This window comes from Frankliniella occidentalis, unplaced genomic scaffold (genome assembly GCF_000697945.3).
Source record: "Frankliniella occidentalis isolate FOCC.00 unplaced genomic scaffold, Focc_3.1 Scaffold54, whole genome shotgun sequence".
NCBI classification, from domain to species: Eukaryota; Metazoa; Arthropoda; class Insecta; order Thysanoptera; family Thripidae; genus Frankliniella; species Frankliniella occidentalis.
This window is the reverse complement of record NW_026267184.1, coordinates 1,179,924-1,196,538: the sequence shown is the minus strand read 5'-3', so window position 1 is coordinate 1,196,538 and position 16,615 is coordinate 1,179,924. Positions and strand designations below refer to the sequence as shown.

Here is a 16,615-nt window from a genome sequence, read left to right as displayed (position 1 = left end):
CCCGCTGCGACCGCCACTGCAACACCACCACCGTTTCAGGTTGATGAATTATTGGAGGGAATGCGGTCGACACTTCCCCCTGGCAGTACGATTTCAGACCCCCCCCACCCCTCCGCCCTTTCTGATTCCCCGGCGGCCCCACCGCTCTGCCATGAGAATCCCCCGGCCGGTGGAGATAGGGAGCAGAGCGGGGACCACCACCGCCCTGAAGCCGCGCGCAGCTGCCACTGATGTTCCCGGCAGAAATCAGAACCGGAAGTAGAGGAGGGGCAATATGGCGGAGGGGGGAGGAGGGGACAGGGATGCGCGCGGTGGAGGGCGAGCAAGCGAGAGAGAGAAATACTCAACAACGGAAGAGGAGGAAGGAAATGGCGAGAGCATGAGAATGGGAGGAAGGGGGAGCGAGTATTGAGAGCAGGCAGAATTTCTCTCTCTCTCTCTCTCTCTCTCTCTCTCTCTCTCTCTCTCTCTCTCTCTCTCAACGCCACTCTGAAGGGAAACGGGTCCGACCGACGGCACATCCTCGCGCACATCCCGACCGTTTCCCCCTCGCTCGCTGCGAAACGTGGTTGTACATCAGACAGCACAGAGCAGGCCTGGCCTGGCCGCTCGTCGTCGCCCGCGCTGGCCCGCCTTCATGCAGATCATCGCTCTGGTTCCGACGAGAGCCCTCCCTGCACAGTGTGGCAGGCGGCCGGGGCCTCGATCCGGGCCAGGCCAGGCGCGCCCGCTCCCGCCAACTTACCGACAACATTCCTATGCAAACCCCTCCCCGTCCCCCTCCCCCTCCCCGGCAGACCGACAGGCTGTACAACAACTATCAGCCGCGCTCAGCCGGCGCTCGGCGGCGGCGGCGGGCAAAGCGCTGCTCAGATGGGGGGGCTAAGCAAGCCTCATTATACTCGCAGATGGTATTAATCAGAACGGCATCCCCCGGCGCCAAAACTCTCGAACGGAGCAGGGGGGAGGGGGGAAATCGGGGGCGCGGCGGCCAGGGGGTGAAAGGCAGAGAAAGAGGCGCGAAGATTGCAAATATTGGGGGCTCATTTAGAAGTCTTTGAGATCGATTGAAAGGGAGACTTTGGGTTCGGCAGCAGCGCACCTCTTTAACGCCGGGCTCGGTAGGCAGACCCGCGCGACGGGCCGGCGAGGCGGGCCGGGCTATCCTCGTCCTGCAGGGGCTCCACCACACCAGCAGAGCCCTCGATGAGGGGAGAGAGAGAGAGGGGGGGGGGCGCAAGGCGCGGCACGTCCTCGAGAGCCTCTCCAACGCCTCTCCGCTCGGCCGGCGCACGACGAGGTGCACGAAGGACTCTGCCAAAAGGAGTCCCCCCCCCTTTCACCGCCGCCACCCTCTTCTCTTTCTCGTCCCACACCTTCACGTCTTCTCTCTCCCTCCCTCTCTCTTTCTCACCCGCTTCCCCCTTCCTGAGCGTTCCTCTACTGTTTCGGCCAACCTGCCAGATCCACCTGACGCCCCGGGTCCGATCCTGCCGATGGCGCTGGACGAGGCGAGAGTTGGGGGGGCCGGGGGTAGGAGATGGGGAGGGTTTGGTGTAAGAGAGAGATAGAGAGACGCAGTGAGAGGGTAAGGGATGGTTGAATAGAAAAGCCAGCGAAGCAGTTACGGGGGCCTGTCGTCGCGTGCCTCACCCTCTTCCATCTCTCTCTCTCTCTCTCTCTCTCTCGTCTCCTCCCCTCTCCTGTCTCCCACCAGCTTTCTGTCGCGCCCTGCGACAAAAGAGAGCGCTATCCGGGGAGAGCGCAGAGAGGAAATACGTCGTCGCACGGTTAATAGCACTCGATGGCGCACTTCCTCCCCATACTACGCGGGGAGAGTGAGGGAGGGGGAGAGAGGAGGCGACGGAGAGAGAGAGAGAGGGGACTTAGAGGGGAGAGTTTAAGGAAAGGTAAAGAGGGTCCCCGCCAAAATATGTCCCGCTGCCGGATCATATTGTTTTCCGTCTCGTTTACCGCATCGGTGGGGTCCCTCCCCGGCGCTCCCTTGCCCTCGCACACGCACACGCACACACACACACAGTAGCTCGACATGCCACCGCTTGTATCACTCCGGCCCGCGATCTCTCCCCGACCGTCCGTCCGTCCGTTCCTCTCTCTCTCTCTCCCTCATACAGCCGGGCACACGCAGCGAGGGCACGCGCTGTTTCCTTTCATCAAAGAGGCCGTGGAGGCGGGCGGAACGGGTTGGGGAGGGATTTTGCTGTGCTGCTGCCTGATGCCTCATCAAGGACCCCGCCAAAGCAGCCAGGGCGGCCGGGTTATACCCCCCTGGAAAACCGGGTATGATCCCCAGGTCGTCCCATAATGACGACTGAACTGACGCTGGTATAAATTTTGAGTAACAATACTGGCCACGACAATAAAAAAGTTAAATAAATTGGAGCGTTTCAAACTTACACTACCATCTTTCTCATAAATTACGTTTAACACGGGAGTACTGGTGGGAGGTCGGGAAACACACACAACCGCGAGTATAAGGTTCGGTGGAAGTACACCATAAATAAGCAGGGGCTGTGGAGGTCACTGCAAGTGCGAGGGAGGGAGGTTCCCCCCCCCCCCCCCTCACCACACGGCCGGCCCTCTGCCGCGGCAATGCCGTATCCATGATGTCGACCACATTGCACACATTCACATTCGGAATGCGTGTTAACCGGCGCATTCATATTCGTTTGTGGTGTGGGGCCTGGCGCTGGCTGTTGCTGCTTTGTGGAAGGCCGACGCAGTAGCGAGGCCCTGTTTCTGGTGCCTCTGGAGAGGCGGGGCGAGGGCGGCTCGTGGTGTGGCGCGGGGTGGGCGGGCCGGGGCGGATCGTGGTGTGGGCCTCGCCACCACCAGCGTCGTCCTGCTACGCTCTACTTCGTCACAATCACGAATGCAAAACCAAGGCGTTCCAAAGGGACCCCGCGCCCTCCACCCTCGCTCCCGCCGACGCGCCTTTCCCACGGGGTCATGCACCCCTGCTTCCTGACCCGAAGCATCAGTACGCCGAAGCAGCAGGAGCAGTACCTCCTACACTCTGTTTTAAACTATCTCTGGTCCGTTACTTGTGGGGCTGGCGGGTCGGTTCGGGGTGGGGCTGGAGGGACAGAGGGTCGCCCAGCCGTGCACTGTTCTCCATAGGTAAACATATCCCCGTCCAGCGCCATGCTCCAGGTCGCGCAGCCCCGGGGAAGCACACGGGGGGGACGCTCGGGTTACAGAATCCAAAAACAGTACACACGGAGGCCTCCCACATGGAAAAGGGAAAAGGGGGGAAAAGAGAGGGGAGCAGGAGAAACACGAAGGCAACGTTGGCTGCTCCGCCTGCTGCCGCTATGGTCGCCTTGCTCGGACCGCCCCGGGCGGTCGGCGTATGGTGTGCTATACAGGACGGGGGCAGTGCATGCTCGCTGCAGGGGGACAACTAACCACCCCAGGCAGCCCAGCCCGCGCGCCCCGCGTGCACCTGCTGTCGGCCGGGAGAGCGTGAGAGAGAGCAGGAGAGGGAGAGAGGGAGAGAGCAGGAGAGTGAGAGAGAGACGGAAATAGTACCACTGCTGTAACCATAGCGTATACCCCCATGCTGCCGGCCGGCTATGGGACTATAACACACATACACAGGCAAACACACACACACAGGTCGTACTGGGTGGGCGCTCACAGCGAAATTACGCACACACACGTACGTATACACACACATGTATACACTGGGCACTGGGGGTCGACGTGGGTATTCGAGACCGCAATTTGACCGCTTCCAGACGACAAGAGACACAACACACACACACACACACAGCAAGCGGTGGACGCCACCAGAGGGTAGGTGGATGGGGGGCACCACACAGCCAGCAGACCAAGCCTTGCCTCGTGAGGCGCCGGAGCTCTCCAGGAAAGGGTGGACCAACACAGAAAAGGTCAGTTTAAGGGAACGAGCAAACAGCTCTGGCCCTTTCCCGGCGGGGCTCCCTTCTGCTGCTGGCCGGGGCTGCGGGGGCCGCGGGGGCCGCGAGAGCCGCTTGCCTGGCGGGGGGTTGATATCGCGCGTGAAAAGACTTATTCATCGCGGTCGTTGCCCCCCCCCCCCCCTCTCCTCCTTCCCCGAGCGGACCCCCCGCCCCTCCCGCGGGAGTGCGTTTTCTTATACGCGCACGTGTGCGGGGGAGGAGGAGGGGCACGGTGGGGCCAGGGGTCGTCCTCATGGTCGAGATAGCAGTGGCTCAGCAGGGATAGAGGGAGGGTTTGGGGGCGGTCTGAAACTGAAACGCGGATAGTGGCTGGCGCAGGCTACAGCAGAGAGAGAGAGAGAGAGAGAGAGAGAGAGAGAGAGAGAGAGCGCACCAGGAGACGGTTGCGCGACTTGATGTTTGCCTGCGAGTTTTGGCCTTGCCGCCTGGTGCGAAGGGTGCCACACTAGCGACCCCCCGTCTCTCGGGCTCCTCCCCGGGCTCCGAGAGATCAAGTTCCAGCATCACGACGACAAACTCCGGCGGCAAAGATACGCGCGGCAGGTATAGCGGGGGACGACGCACAGCAACCGGAGAGGGAGAAAGTGTGTGTGTGCGCGCGCGTCCGCGCGTGTGTAGGTGTGTGCGGGAGAGGGGAGAGAGGAAGAGAGAAGACAGACAGAAGCGACAGGGAGGAAAGAAAAAAACACAAACAAATAAAAGTTGTCCGAGCGGCATGTCCTTTTTTCGGTGGGGGGGTGGGGGGGAGTCGTGGTGATATTCTGTCGGAAGGGTTGCAGTTGACAATGGCCACGGCACCAGCCGGTGCGGCGCGGCACCCGCCTGCCAGAGCAGCCACCCCGGCGGCACACACCTGCTGCGGTTTGGTGCGGCGCCTAGCCCAGCAGGCAGCCAGCAGCACGACAGCAATGGCCGTGTACGACCAGGAACGACGTGCACTTCCGGGTCGCGCTTTTTGTGAGCGTGAAGGACGTCTAGTGCTGGGGACGCACTAGGGCTGGAAAGTTAACAGAAATTTTCCGTAAGAGTTTCCCAAACCTCGTAAATTTTTTTAATTTTCCGAAATTATTTGGAAATTTTCCGAAATTATTCGGAAATTTTTCGAAATTATTTGGAATTTTTTCGATTTTTTTTTTCAAAATTTTGAACCCTGGGCAGCAAGCACGCGCGCGGCGTCCGTCCACAAAGGAGGGAGTGAGACGATACACAAGGCTCAACGGCACCGGCGCGCAAGAAGGGAGCCATCAGCTGATACCCGACCCCGGCAGCCACCCGAGGAGGAAGGGAAGGGGTAAGGAGCAACGCTCACCGTTTCTTTGAGGTCTCTCTCTCTCTCTCTCTCACTCTCTCTCAAGAAACCTCTACTTGACGCTCCTGAAAGGGTGGCGACAGGGTTGAAAGTCAAGTCCCGCGACTTATGTACTCTGAAGACCTATCCCCGGGGGGGGGGGGGGGGCAAACAGCACAAGCGGGCAGCATGACCGAACCAAAACCGAACATTGCAATAAATGAATGAATGAATGCCGCAGATGGACAGCGAGGGTAATATGGTAAAACTGCCAGGTCCAGAAGTAGAAAAACAACAACACCGGCGAGGTGACAGCGACAGCAGGATAAAAATAAAAGAAGAGACAAGTGCGCGGAATCTCCCAAAACTTCCCCTCGCTAGCCAAATCGATTCAGTATGAATTCAATTCTACGCGGCAGCCCCTCTCCCGAGCCCAACCCGTCACGGTATCCCGCACAGCAGCGCAGCGGCGGCGGCACTCCGACCTGGCCTTTTGCCTCTCGGAGCTCACCTCTGCCCGGTAGCGTTGGTGGTACCTCTGCGGCCTATTCCCGTAGCGTCCCCAGCCCCGGTGGTGGCTCCTCTGCCCGGCCCGGCCCCGCCTGCCTGTCCCCAACTCTTTCAAAATGCAAAACAGCGAATCACGAATTCCGCTCGCGCGCCGCCTTCCTCCTCCCTTCCTCCCCGCCCGGTGCGCCCCCAGCCCACGTCGCCTTCCCCTCCCCCTCCCCGCGTCGCGTCCAGGAGGAGACCCGGCCCGGGGTGGACCTTCCCTAGCGCCTGTATAGGGAGGAGACAAGGGCACCGGGTGCTCCATAACGCTACTGGGCTGGCGTATTCCTACACTGTAAACCCAAGTGTGTACATAGTACACTCTTCCTTGTACATGTACTTTATGAGCCTGGCATGGCACACGCTAGGAAGTGAGTGGATTTATTTAAGAAAGACAGCTCGTGCCTACGACCTCGTCCGATTTGGCTGATATTTGGTGGACATGTTCCTCAATTGAATTGAAAAAAAGGCCAAGGAGCGTTTGGCCGAGAAAAATTTACTTCCGGAACTGTGGGCAAATTAGTGGTTATGCAGGCATTTTGGGTATTTTGCACTATGACTAGAGTTTTGGTCCTAGATTGTCATCTCAGGTGTCTCCGGATGCAGAATGGACCAAGGAACAAGAATATGCCACCGGAATGTCTCTACGACCCATAGTTTTTGAGATATTGTCAAAAATAGCGAAATTTCATTTACCCCGATCACCCCAAAAAAGTTTCTGACCCATTTTCCCCAAGAAATTTTTGACAATATTTCAAAAAGTATGGGTAGTAGAGACATTCCGATGGCATATTCTTGTTCCTTGGTCCATTCTGCATCCGGAGACACCTGAGATGACAATCTAGGACCAAAACTCTAGTCATAGTGCAAAATACCCAAAATGCCTGCAAAACCACTAATTTGCCCACAGTTCCGGAAGTAAATTTTTCTCGGCCAAACGCTTCCTGGCCTTTTTTTCAATTCAATTGAGGAACATGTCCACCAAATATCAGCCAAATCGGACGAGGTCGTAGGCACGAGCTGTCTTTCTTAAATAAATCCACTCAGTGTGTACCTGCCCCTGCCATAGCGCTACGCTATGCGGCGCGTACGTACTGTGTGCCACGTATGTACACACTTCCTAGCGTGTGCCATGACAGTACACCCTTCCTTGTGTGTTCTTTATGTGCCTATGTACACACTTTTGGGTTTACAGTGTATACCGACTGCGACACGCATTTAGCGGGAAGAAAAGAAATCAATTCAAAATCGGCCGAATAAGCGAGCACAAAAATTAATTGCGTTGATTTGCAATTTGAGCTACTTTTATCATACGGCTAAAAAGCTCAACACACACACATACAGAGAAAAGTCCGGAAAAGTCTCTCGCGAGGAAAAGGCAATGGGACAGAAGAAGGGGGAAAAGAGATGGAAAGTGAGGAAAGCGAAAGAATGAGAGGAGGGTGAAGAGAGCGAGGGAGAGAGAAAGAGTTTACTTGAGAAAGTCGCGCAGAGCAGCAATAACGGGCGTGCACCCGGGCAAGGCGGCGGGTAACGGCCAATGCGCCGCCATAGTGGTTTCCGGGTGGACGCCTACACCCCTCTACTGCGCCACCGCAACAGCCTCTCTCTCTCTCTTTCTCTCTCTCTCTCTCTCCCCGCCAGGTTGGCCCAATACATTTCGCACCCCCGGCCCCCCTTCTTCACCATCACTAATAAAGAACCCCACCAGCAACAGCTGCGCCATCTTGCCGCCAAATTGAGGAGCAAGGCCCTGGCGGATGCACTACACCCAACAACAACAGAGCTATTCGTGTACGACAAAAAAAGATTAAAAATTTTAAAAACAAATAGTATAGGCAGCAGGGGGTTTGAATGGCATATTTTGTGCCAACGCCGTGTTGTGTCGTTTGGTCTTGCTGAGTGCCCAACGCAGGTTTTACATTTCGCTGCTGAGTGAGGCACCCAGCAGTAAACTCGGTCGCAGCAGGGAAATGTGAGGTGTCAGGTGTCATGACTCAGGCGTATATCGCCCTCCTACGTCTGCCCGAACCGGCCTGAACGCATGGCATGCATGGCGCATGGCATGCAAAAAATCACAGAAACAAACAAACAAGGAACCCCGACAGATTTCTATCGTTTCTGCAGTTAAAACCCCAAAGGGCGTTGCACTCACCATGCTGTCCTTGGAGTAGCAGACGCCCTTGCCTGAGCAGTCCTGGTTCTCGCCGCAGTTGTCGGACTTCATGAGCACATGCAGCCTCACGCACCGACCGGGCGCCCAACGCTCGGAGAGAACTGCAGAAAAACAAAGAGAGAAAAAAAAGGTTATAAATACCTGATGAGCAATTTGAATGTCGCAGGGCCCATGTACTTAGTGGAAGTAGAGCGAGCGCCTTTTCTAATTTCGCGGAAAGAAATAAATTTGCACAAGTTTGCTCTGAGCGCGAGGGGACAACCTGATACGGCGACAGTATTGTTCTTTGTAATTGGACGGGGGCCCACGGCTAATTGAAGGTCCACAATATCAATAGGAGCGCCACGCGGGGGCGGGGCGTGGCGGAGCGGAGCGGGGTGGGGCGGATGCATGGGGGAGGTGGATAGAGAGGGATGCATAGGCCAGTGGAGACGGGTGGGGCTGGGGCTGGGTGGACGCAAAAGGAGGCCGGTGGAGGCAGGTGGAAGGAGGCTGGTAGAGGCAATCGGAGGCTGGTGGAGGCGGGTGGAAGGAGGCCGGTGGTGGAGTAGTGTTTGTGCGAGTCGAGTTTTTTGGTTCGAATCGAATCTCTTTAAAAAATTTTCGAATCTAATCGAATCGGACCAAAAAAAATAATCGAATCGAATCTTTCTAAATTCGCAAACGAATCGAATCAAATTATGCCCCCCCCCCCTTGAATCGGGCCAGATTCGATTCGATTTCGAACATTCGCAAAGAACTATGGTGGAGGGAGGCTAGTAGAGGTCAGAGGAAGAAACTGGAGGCCGAGATCGTGGGTGGAAGGAGGCTGGTGGAGGCGGGTAGAAGGAGGCTGGTGGACAGAACTGGAGGCGGGTGAGGCCGGTGGAGGTGGGTAGAAGGAGGCTATGGTGGACGCAACTGGAGGCGGGTAAAGGCCGGTGGATGTGGGTAGAAGGAGGCTGGTGGACGCAACTGGCGGCTGGCGGAAGGAGGCCGGTGGAGGCCCCGCGTTCGCCCGTTGCAGCGTCATCAAGGGCGCAGCACCACGTAATTGCCTCGTAGTGGTGGGGCGGGATGGGGTGCGGTGGGGCGAGGTGGAGGCCGGGCCCGGCCGCCGCGAGTCGCGCGCCGCGGCGAGCCCTGCGCGCCAATGAGAGCGACAGAGACAGACGCCACTCGCTCGCGCCCATTGGAGAGAGGTGACACCTCCACACGCCGCCCGGCCCGGCCTGACTCGGCCCGGGGTTCCCGGCCACGGTATGCCCGTCGGCGGCGGCGCGGGGCGAAGGGGCAGAGTCCATACCGTCACCGCCCGGCCGCCGACCAGCTGACCAGCCAGTTGCAGTCCGTCAGCCGAACCACGCGGCACACTCTTGCCGTCCGCTAAATGAATCGCTTCAAATGTCGATCTGTGTTTTAAAAACCCGCCGTTGCGCGTGTGCAAAGCCGTGCGACGTGTTTGTTCAACGTAAAACGTTAAACCGTCTTTATCGAGTGTGAAAAACGCAGTAAGAAGAAGACAACAGCAGCAAATTTGGATAAGTGTGGAATAATGTGGTTGTCGTCGGAGCAGCTCAGGCAGCAGCGGCAGCAGCCCAGGAGGAGTGCCCGCCTCAGGGACAGTGCAGCGCGATCTCGGCCCGGGCCTCGCTTCACCTTGGCCACCAGTAGTGGCAGCAGCTTAACCCGCCCTCGACGAACGTCGGCCACCGCCACGGCCACCAGCCCCGGTACAAGCACCAGGGCGAGCGCCAACAGTGCGGGCAGCAGGCCTGACCCAACCAACGAGTCCCAGGTGAGCAGAGCACCGCCCGCTCGGCTGCGCGGGGGAAGGGAGGGGGTGGGGGAGTAGGTTCTATGGGGCGGGTGGGGAACGAGGGTGGGCCTGGAGCCACTGCCTCCTGCTAATTTTATCCGCAAATTGCTGTTTGAAAAGCGCGCGCCGGTGCCGGTGGGGGACGGGGGTGATGACAGCGGCGGCAACCAAGAGCGAGACGCAAAAACGTTGCGCGAAATAAGCAAGAGGGGTCTTGGTAATTATTTTGAACGATGATAACGGTGCTCATTGAGAGAGAGAGAGAGAGAGAGAGAGAGAGAGAGAGAGCGTTTCGGGGGGTGCTACAATGAGGGTGAGAAAAATGGTGAGAGTGGAGGAAAAATCACGGTTCTGTGGTGTTGAAAACCAACCTCTCAGGGTGGGGAGAAAAAAATACCAGCAAGCAAGCAAGAGGATATATAGAAAAAGATAGGGGAAGGGAGTTGGAGCGCGCTCGCGTGCGGCAGAAAGAGAGAGACGAGAGGATGATGAAAATAATTAAAAGAGGGAGTGAGATGACTCGTCCCAGCATCACGGTCCATTCCCCCCGCATTCAGCGACGCCCGTTCCTCACGCTAACTGCATTACTGCATCCCGACTGCGGCGAGGCGTACTCACAGCGGCACAGCAGCATCCCAGGGCCCACGCCCACCCAGCCCAGACAATTGCATAATTACTTTTCGACGCGGAAGGAAAAGAAAGTTTTGTGGCTGCTGAGCGCGACAGGCGGCGCGGCGGGGCGGGGCTAACGCGCAAGGGGTGCGGCCAAACTGGGTGAGGGCTAAAGGCGAGAAAAGCGGGGGGAAAAGGGCTTCACCTGAGGAGGAGGGATAAGGGGGGGGGGCACGACCGAAAGCCAAGCCGGGCCAAGCCTCTCGCGTGCTTCTGAAGTGGCCAACTCGACAACTATAATAATTGTCAGGGCGCGAGGAGTGGGAATGGCAGAGTGTAAAGGAGAGAGAGATAAAGAGGGCGAGAGAGGGGGGGGGGGGGTATCAGAGGGAAAGGCCCGGGTCATGGAAAGCAAGCAAGCGGATTACGTGCATAGCTAGGCAACTCATCGTGAAAACAATAACAACAAACAAACAGCACATTGGCGGCGCATTTCATTCAGTGAAAAACATTGTGTTATTTGGGATATAATAATAAACAACAAAGCGCGACGAGAGGGCGCGAGAGAATGTCTTATTGGTGCCTCCAAGAATGTTTCCGAGACAAATGGTTTTGCTGCAGGCCCTGGGACTGCCAAAGTCAACCTCGCGCCAGCAGTCGTTGTTCCAATAAACGCGAGGGGGAATGGGAGAGAGCGAGAGCACAATAGAGAGAGAGAGAGAGAGAGAGAGAGAGAGAGCGAGAGAGATACGCGGTGCGGTGGCCGCGGGCTGGGCTGCACAGGCGAGGCGCCACTTACGAAGTGAGGTGCAAAACTTTGTAAATTAAAGTGTGCCTGCAGTGAAGCACGGCAAGGGCGCCGCGCCGCCCCGCCGCAGCCTTGGCCTTGCATGCTGTCAGCCAGTCTCCCAACCCCTCCCCCCTCCATCTCCATCCCTCCTCTTTTCCCTCTGTCCCCTTAACGCCTCTCTTACTGTCTTTCTCCCCCTGAACCCCCCACCGCAGCTTGCCACGGGGTTGCCCTCCAGCAGCTCGATGGTATCTTTCACTCGAGCGTTTCTCCGTCAAACAGCAAAAGCCACAGAGATGCCGAGATGCCATCACCTGCAGGTATTTTGGAAGGGCAAACCGTGAAGCAGCAGCAGCAGCAGCAGGAGCGGCAGGCGTGCGAGCTCCGCTGGTCGACGAGTTTCCGGGGATAACAACTGCTTCACCCCAATTTACACAGTTCTTTCGGCGGCGCGTTTTTGTGACTCATTCTTTTATTTCTATTTCCTGCCGAGAGCAGCAGAAACGAGTTTTCCGCTGCGTTCGACGTTTATATCAACTTCCGCCCAATGTCGATATGGGAATGGATCGAGTAGGATATGGTGGAGCGAGGCACAGAGGGTAAAGGGTCGGGAGAAAGAAAGAGGTGAATATATATCTGAAGAGTGAGAGAGACAGAGAGGAAGAGAGAGAGGTGCAGTTTTGCGTTTGCTGATACCGCTTGCCTTGGATGTAGCAGTAATAACTGCTTTCATGGTTTCTGTTCTGTTCCGGCCCCGGGGCGGCGAGCAGGACCAGCCGATATGCACAAATGCAGTGTGTGTGCGCGCGCGCGTAGGTGAGTGTGTGTGTGTGTGTGTGTGCGAGGGGGGGGGGGGGGGGGGGGGGCGCGCGAGTGTATGTGAGTGTGTGTGCGCACGTCACAATGTATAGAATGGTCTGAATACCCCCCCCCCCCTTCTCTCTTCCCCCTCTAAACATCGGCGGCGGGGTTCGCCAACAACGCCGAGCCGTGGCAAGTTGTAGTGCTTCCTGTTGGCGATTAATTGGAGTGCAGGGTTTGGATTCCCACTACTACCCCCTGCCCCCCTCCTCCCTCCTTCCCCCTACCCCTTTCCCCGCTTATTGAGTGAGCAGCCCCCCTCTGCCCCTCCTTTACCCCCTCCCCCTCCCTTTTTACCCCCCGCGGTTCACCCCCTTCAAGGGGCCCGGACTGGATGGGAATCGGAATTCCCGCCCCGCCCTTGCCGCCCGCGCCATAACAGAGTGGTCGGTCGCGAACTTTGTGGCCCTGCATCAGCGCGGCGGCAGGGGCGGCATCGCTTCCATCGCCGCCGCCGCCTCTCGATCAGTCTCCGCCGCCGCCGTTAAAATTGCATTTAAATTGCGCGCCATAATTTTCAATTCCGTTTTCCGCAGCGGCCTGGGGGGGGGGGGTATAGCATAGCGCGTGAGTGTGTTGTGGGGAGCAGGTGCTAGCCCCTCTCGACACCCGCCTCGGCTCAAATGTCCAGCAATTTTTCTAAACAATTTTTTTTTGTGCCTGTTTTTTTTTTTCCTTTTTGGCGTGTGTGTGTTGGCGCGCGCTCGCGCTCCTGTCCTTTGTACGTGTCCAGGCCTGACACAAACAGCGCTGGCCTGGTGGGCTGCTGGCGCCTGGTATGACAGTCGGGCTCACCCCTCTGATGCAAAACTGTCGCGCTCGCTCGCGATCCGTCATGTTGCAGGACGCGGACGTGGTGTTCCTGGCGGAAGTGTCATCGGAGCCGCGGTGCGCGAGCGACGGCGGCCGACCCGCCGTGGACCTGATTGATCTGGTGTCGTCGGATTCAGAGAACTCCGACGGCGCCGACAGCTGCTCGGACGAGACTCGCTTCGAGGAGGAGCCGGGGTACCTGCACCGCCAGCAGCAGCAGTGGACTGGGAGCAATCACCTCCAGGATCAGCCGGACGACGACGACGAGGCGTCACTAACGTACTTCACGGAGGTCACCTCGTTCTCCGACAGCGGCGAGGACGACGACGACGACACGCGCACAGACACAGGGGCGGGCGATGGCTCCTCCAGCTCGCTCCCGTTGTGCCAGTCGCAGTGGCGTGCGGGGATGCACGACGCCGACGACCTGACCCCCGTCCGCCAGGAAGGTGACAGCGGGTCGACGGCGACCCCGGCCAATCCCTGGACGAGGTCGCCGCTGCCGCCGCGGTGGCGAGACATGGCGCTCAGACTGGACGACATCGGCGTGGCCACGACCAGCTTCAAGGGCTTCAAGGCGCTCGAGGGCTTCTCGTGCGCGAGCACACCCAGCAGCAGTCGCGCAAAGGACCAGGCCCTCGACAACCACCTACACCGCGACGGCCACCAGGATGGCGACGACCAGGACAAGCAGAGCCAAAGTTCGCAGGACAGACTTCAGGATGGTGACGACCAGGACGAGAAGACCCAAAGTTCGCAAGACAGACTACTGGCCGAGAAGGAGGACGACTGCGCAGAGATCCAGTGCGGCCAGCTGCTAGTGTGGGACGACGAAGTGATGGACGTCGATGGAGACGACCACGCCAGCGAGGCCCCCGACGACGCCGGGTACGCGTCCCAGGACGGGAGAATGTGTAGGCCCTGGTCACAGGGTGGGGGATGGGGATGGAGCCCGGGGAGGGGTGGCGGTGGCATTGAGTGTTCATAGTATTAAATACATTTTAAAACTAATTGTCAACTTTGCTGGCCGCATTTTCCTGTCGCCCCCTTTCTGCAGGCACATCGGGCCACGGCGGCGCGCGGCACTCCACGATGCAGCACACCATTATAATAACTCCTTGCAATCGGATCCCAATTACTCTAACGATCTCTCAATGAAAGTGCAGTTAGGGCGCTACCGCACACAGCCTGCGGGAGAGGCGGGCGGGCGGGCCGAGGTGAAACGGAGGACGGGTGGGTGGGGAGTAGGGTAGTAAAGGGAGTTAAAGGGTAAGAAGAGAAGAGGCTCCTCCACCACACCGCCGCGCCACGCCCCCGCCGTACGGGGCGCCGCCACCGCGCGCCAGCCCTGCGGGGGAGTCATTAAAGTTCCAAAAGGGCCCCTTGGTAGAGACGCTACCGGCAAACTAGTTAGCTCCAACGGGCCGTGAGCGCGCGCATAAATCATACGAGCAAAAGGCGGAGCAAATGTGGATAAGAGTGCGGCCCGGCCAGGGGCCCGGCCCGGGGCCCGGCAGACCCAGATTTTGAGGGGAAGGCGCGGGAGAGCAAGTGGGTATGGGGTGGAGAGCAGGGAGAGCATTCGGGCGGAGAGCGAGACCTGAGACGACGGCGTCGCGTCTGCTGTACAGAGAGACAGAGAGGGAGGGGTCTCGCCAGCCGCGGCACCTGGAATTAATTAAAGACGATTGCAGGAGGGAGAAGACTGCAGGGGGGAGGGCCTGGGGGCGTGGGGGCACACAGCAGCAGCAGCTATAGCTGCAGCGGTCGCAACTCTAAGTAAGTGCTAAAGTTCAAAACTTACGCGCGGTCCGGTTGGCCGGCGGGGAGCAGAGGGGAGGAGGGGAGGGGGACACCAACCCATCGCAAACGTAGATCCCCATGATCCCCCTGCGGCGGCGGCATCTTATATATTTAACTCTCGCTGGAAACTAAATAGAAACTAAAATAAGTCGTGTGATGTGTAGCTGTGTGCGGTGCTGACGGCCACATCGGAGAGGAAGAGGGGGGGGGGAGGTCTAGCTCTTAGCTCTTGCCCAAGTCACCCCCACTTCTACTACTACTACTACTACACTTCTCCCGGAGGCCGCGGCAGCTGCAGGAGTCGAAGACCGACGAGCGACTTTTGGAACGGGGAGCAGCGCCAGCGCCACGCTGCTTTCCTCCAGTTGTTATTGGATGCTGTCAGGCAGGCACTGCGGGAGGCGGGGTGGAACGGGGAGCAGGCCAGAGACCGGCAAGCACACCAGCTACTTTCCTTTTGCGTATCCATCTTTGTGTGACGTTTCGCACCGCCAGAGGCAACCGCTCTCCTCGACACCCTTCCCCCTCCTCCTCCCCGCTCCCCGGTCCCCGGCTCAGGCACTCTTTGGGCAGACGGCCGCCGCGGCGCCTCGAGTCGCGTCACTGCGGCGATTGGCACCTGTCAGGCTGACGATCCATCATCATCCTTTCGGAACTGCAGCCCGGGCACACCCTCCTCCCCCCCCCCCAACCCAACTCCCCACCTCTTCCCCGTTCCTACTAGAAGGCTTCAGCAAAGCCATCCCTTCGCGGGCGTTCATATTTCGCATAGAACGCGAACGCACAGGATATTTCGCAGCAACTCAGTAGAGTGGGTTGGCGATCTTCCGTTACCTAAACATTTTAGTTAAAACTCTGAAAAAGACCATGTTGGGCGAAATTTGATCAAGGACGTCTGACGGCTCTAAAAACACCGACGCGATTTTATACAACATATACTCTAACTGCTACTTTAGCAAGTACGCTGCACAAAGAATTGGATCACGCTTGAGAGAGGGTTTGCAGATATTCACCGATAAGAAACTTACTCCTTATCTACTGTCATTAGGCGTGTGTGTGAGTGTTTGTGTGATACGGTGGTTATTGCATTCTCGCTGAACTTCTTGTTTTTGCGTGAAATATATAGGACACAGCTAGAATGTCATTCCTTTTTTTCCTGGCGACAACTTGAGATGTTGGACATTACGACAGAAGGGGAAGTGCGTGGTGGGAAAGGGGGAGGGGGGGGGGCGAGGAAACAAGGGAGACGCCCGCTTGTAGTACTAGAGCGGCCATGCTGCTGCTTTTTGCGCCCGGCCTCCCCGAGAGGTGATCAGTGCCTCAGGCTGACGCAGCCCCCTCAGGGGCACACCTTCAAGGGGGCGCCGCACCCGCAGCAGGAGGGAACAGTGAAAAGGCCCATCGGACCAGCAGGCAGGCAGCCCTGAGGGGCAGGCCGAGCTGGCAGCCGGGCCGCGAGTTATTAGAGAGGGTGCGCGTGGAGGGGGAACCGACCACGAGTGGACAACCCATACCTCTCTAGCGGCTCTTCTCCCTTTTCCTATCTCTCTCTCTCTCTCTCTCTCTACCCGCGCGCCCCAATTAGCCCTCCACTTCACTTTTCGCTAATTTACAAACGATAATGACCGCGGAAAAGGGACAGGGTGATTAGTTTTGTAATTACCCACTGATTATGTCCCCTCGGCGTTATGCAAAATAACCACAGGGGCGGTGGGAAGGGGGGAGAGAAAGAGAGAGAGAGAGAGAGAACGTGTGCAGCGCGACGTGCTGAAAACTAACAGCACCGGCGCTCACGTACGCGGCAGCCGACCGGCTCTCTCTCTCTTCTCTCCTCTTTGGGCGAGCGAATGAAAAGAGAAGCGAGCCGAATGAAATGACAGAGGCGGTAATCGGCGCGACGTGTTCCGTGTGATCCTGGTAATGGACACGGACACCGCCACCACATAACTGCACCCCC

At 58.2% G+C, this 16,615-nt stretch overlaps 1 protein-coding gene across 1 annotated transcript in view; it reads right to left on the bottom strand.

The window, feature by feature from the left end:
- The window catches only part of LOC113216614 (delta and Notch-like epidermal growth factor-related receptor), a 92,545-nt gene that overhangs the window by 9,765 nt on the left and 66,165 nt on the right, over nt 1-16,615 (bottom strand). Inside the window, exon 4 of the mRNA XM_052267576.1 lies at nt 7,961-8,082. Coding sequence (XP_052123536.1) covers nt 7,961-8,082 — 122 coding nt within the window. The remainder of the gene's footprint in view (nt 1-7,960; nt 8,083-16,615) is intronic.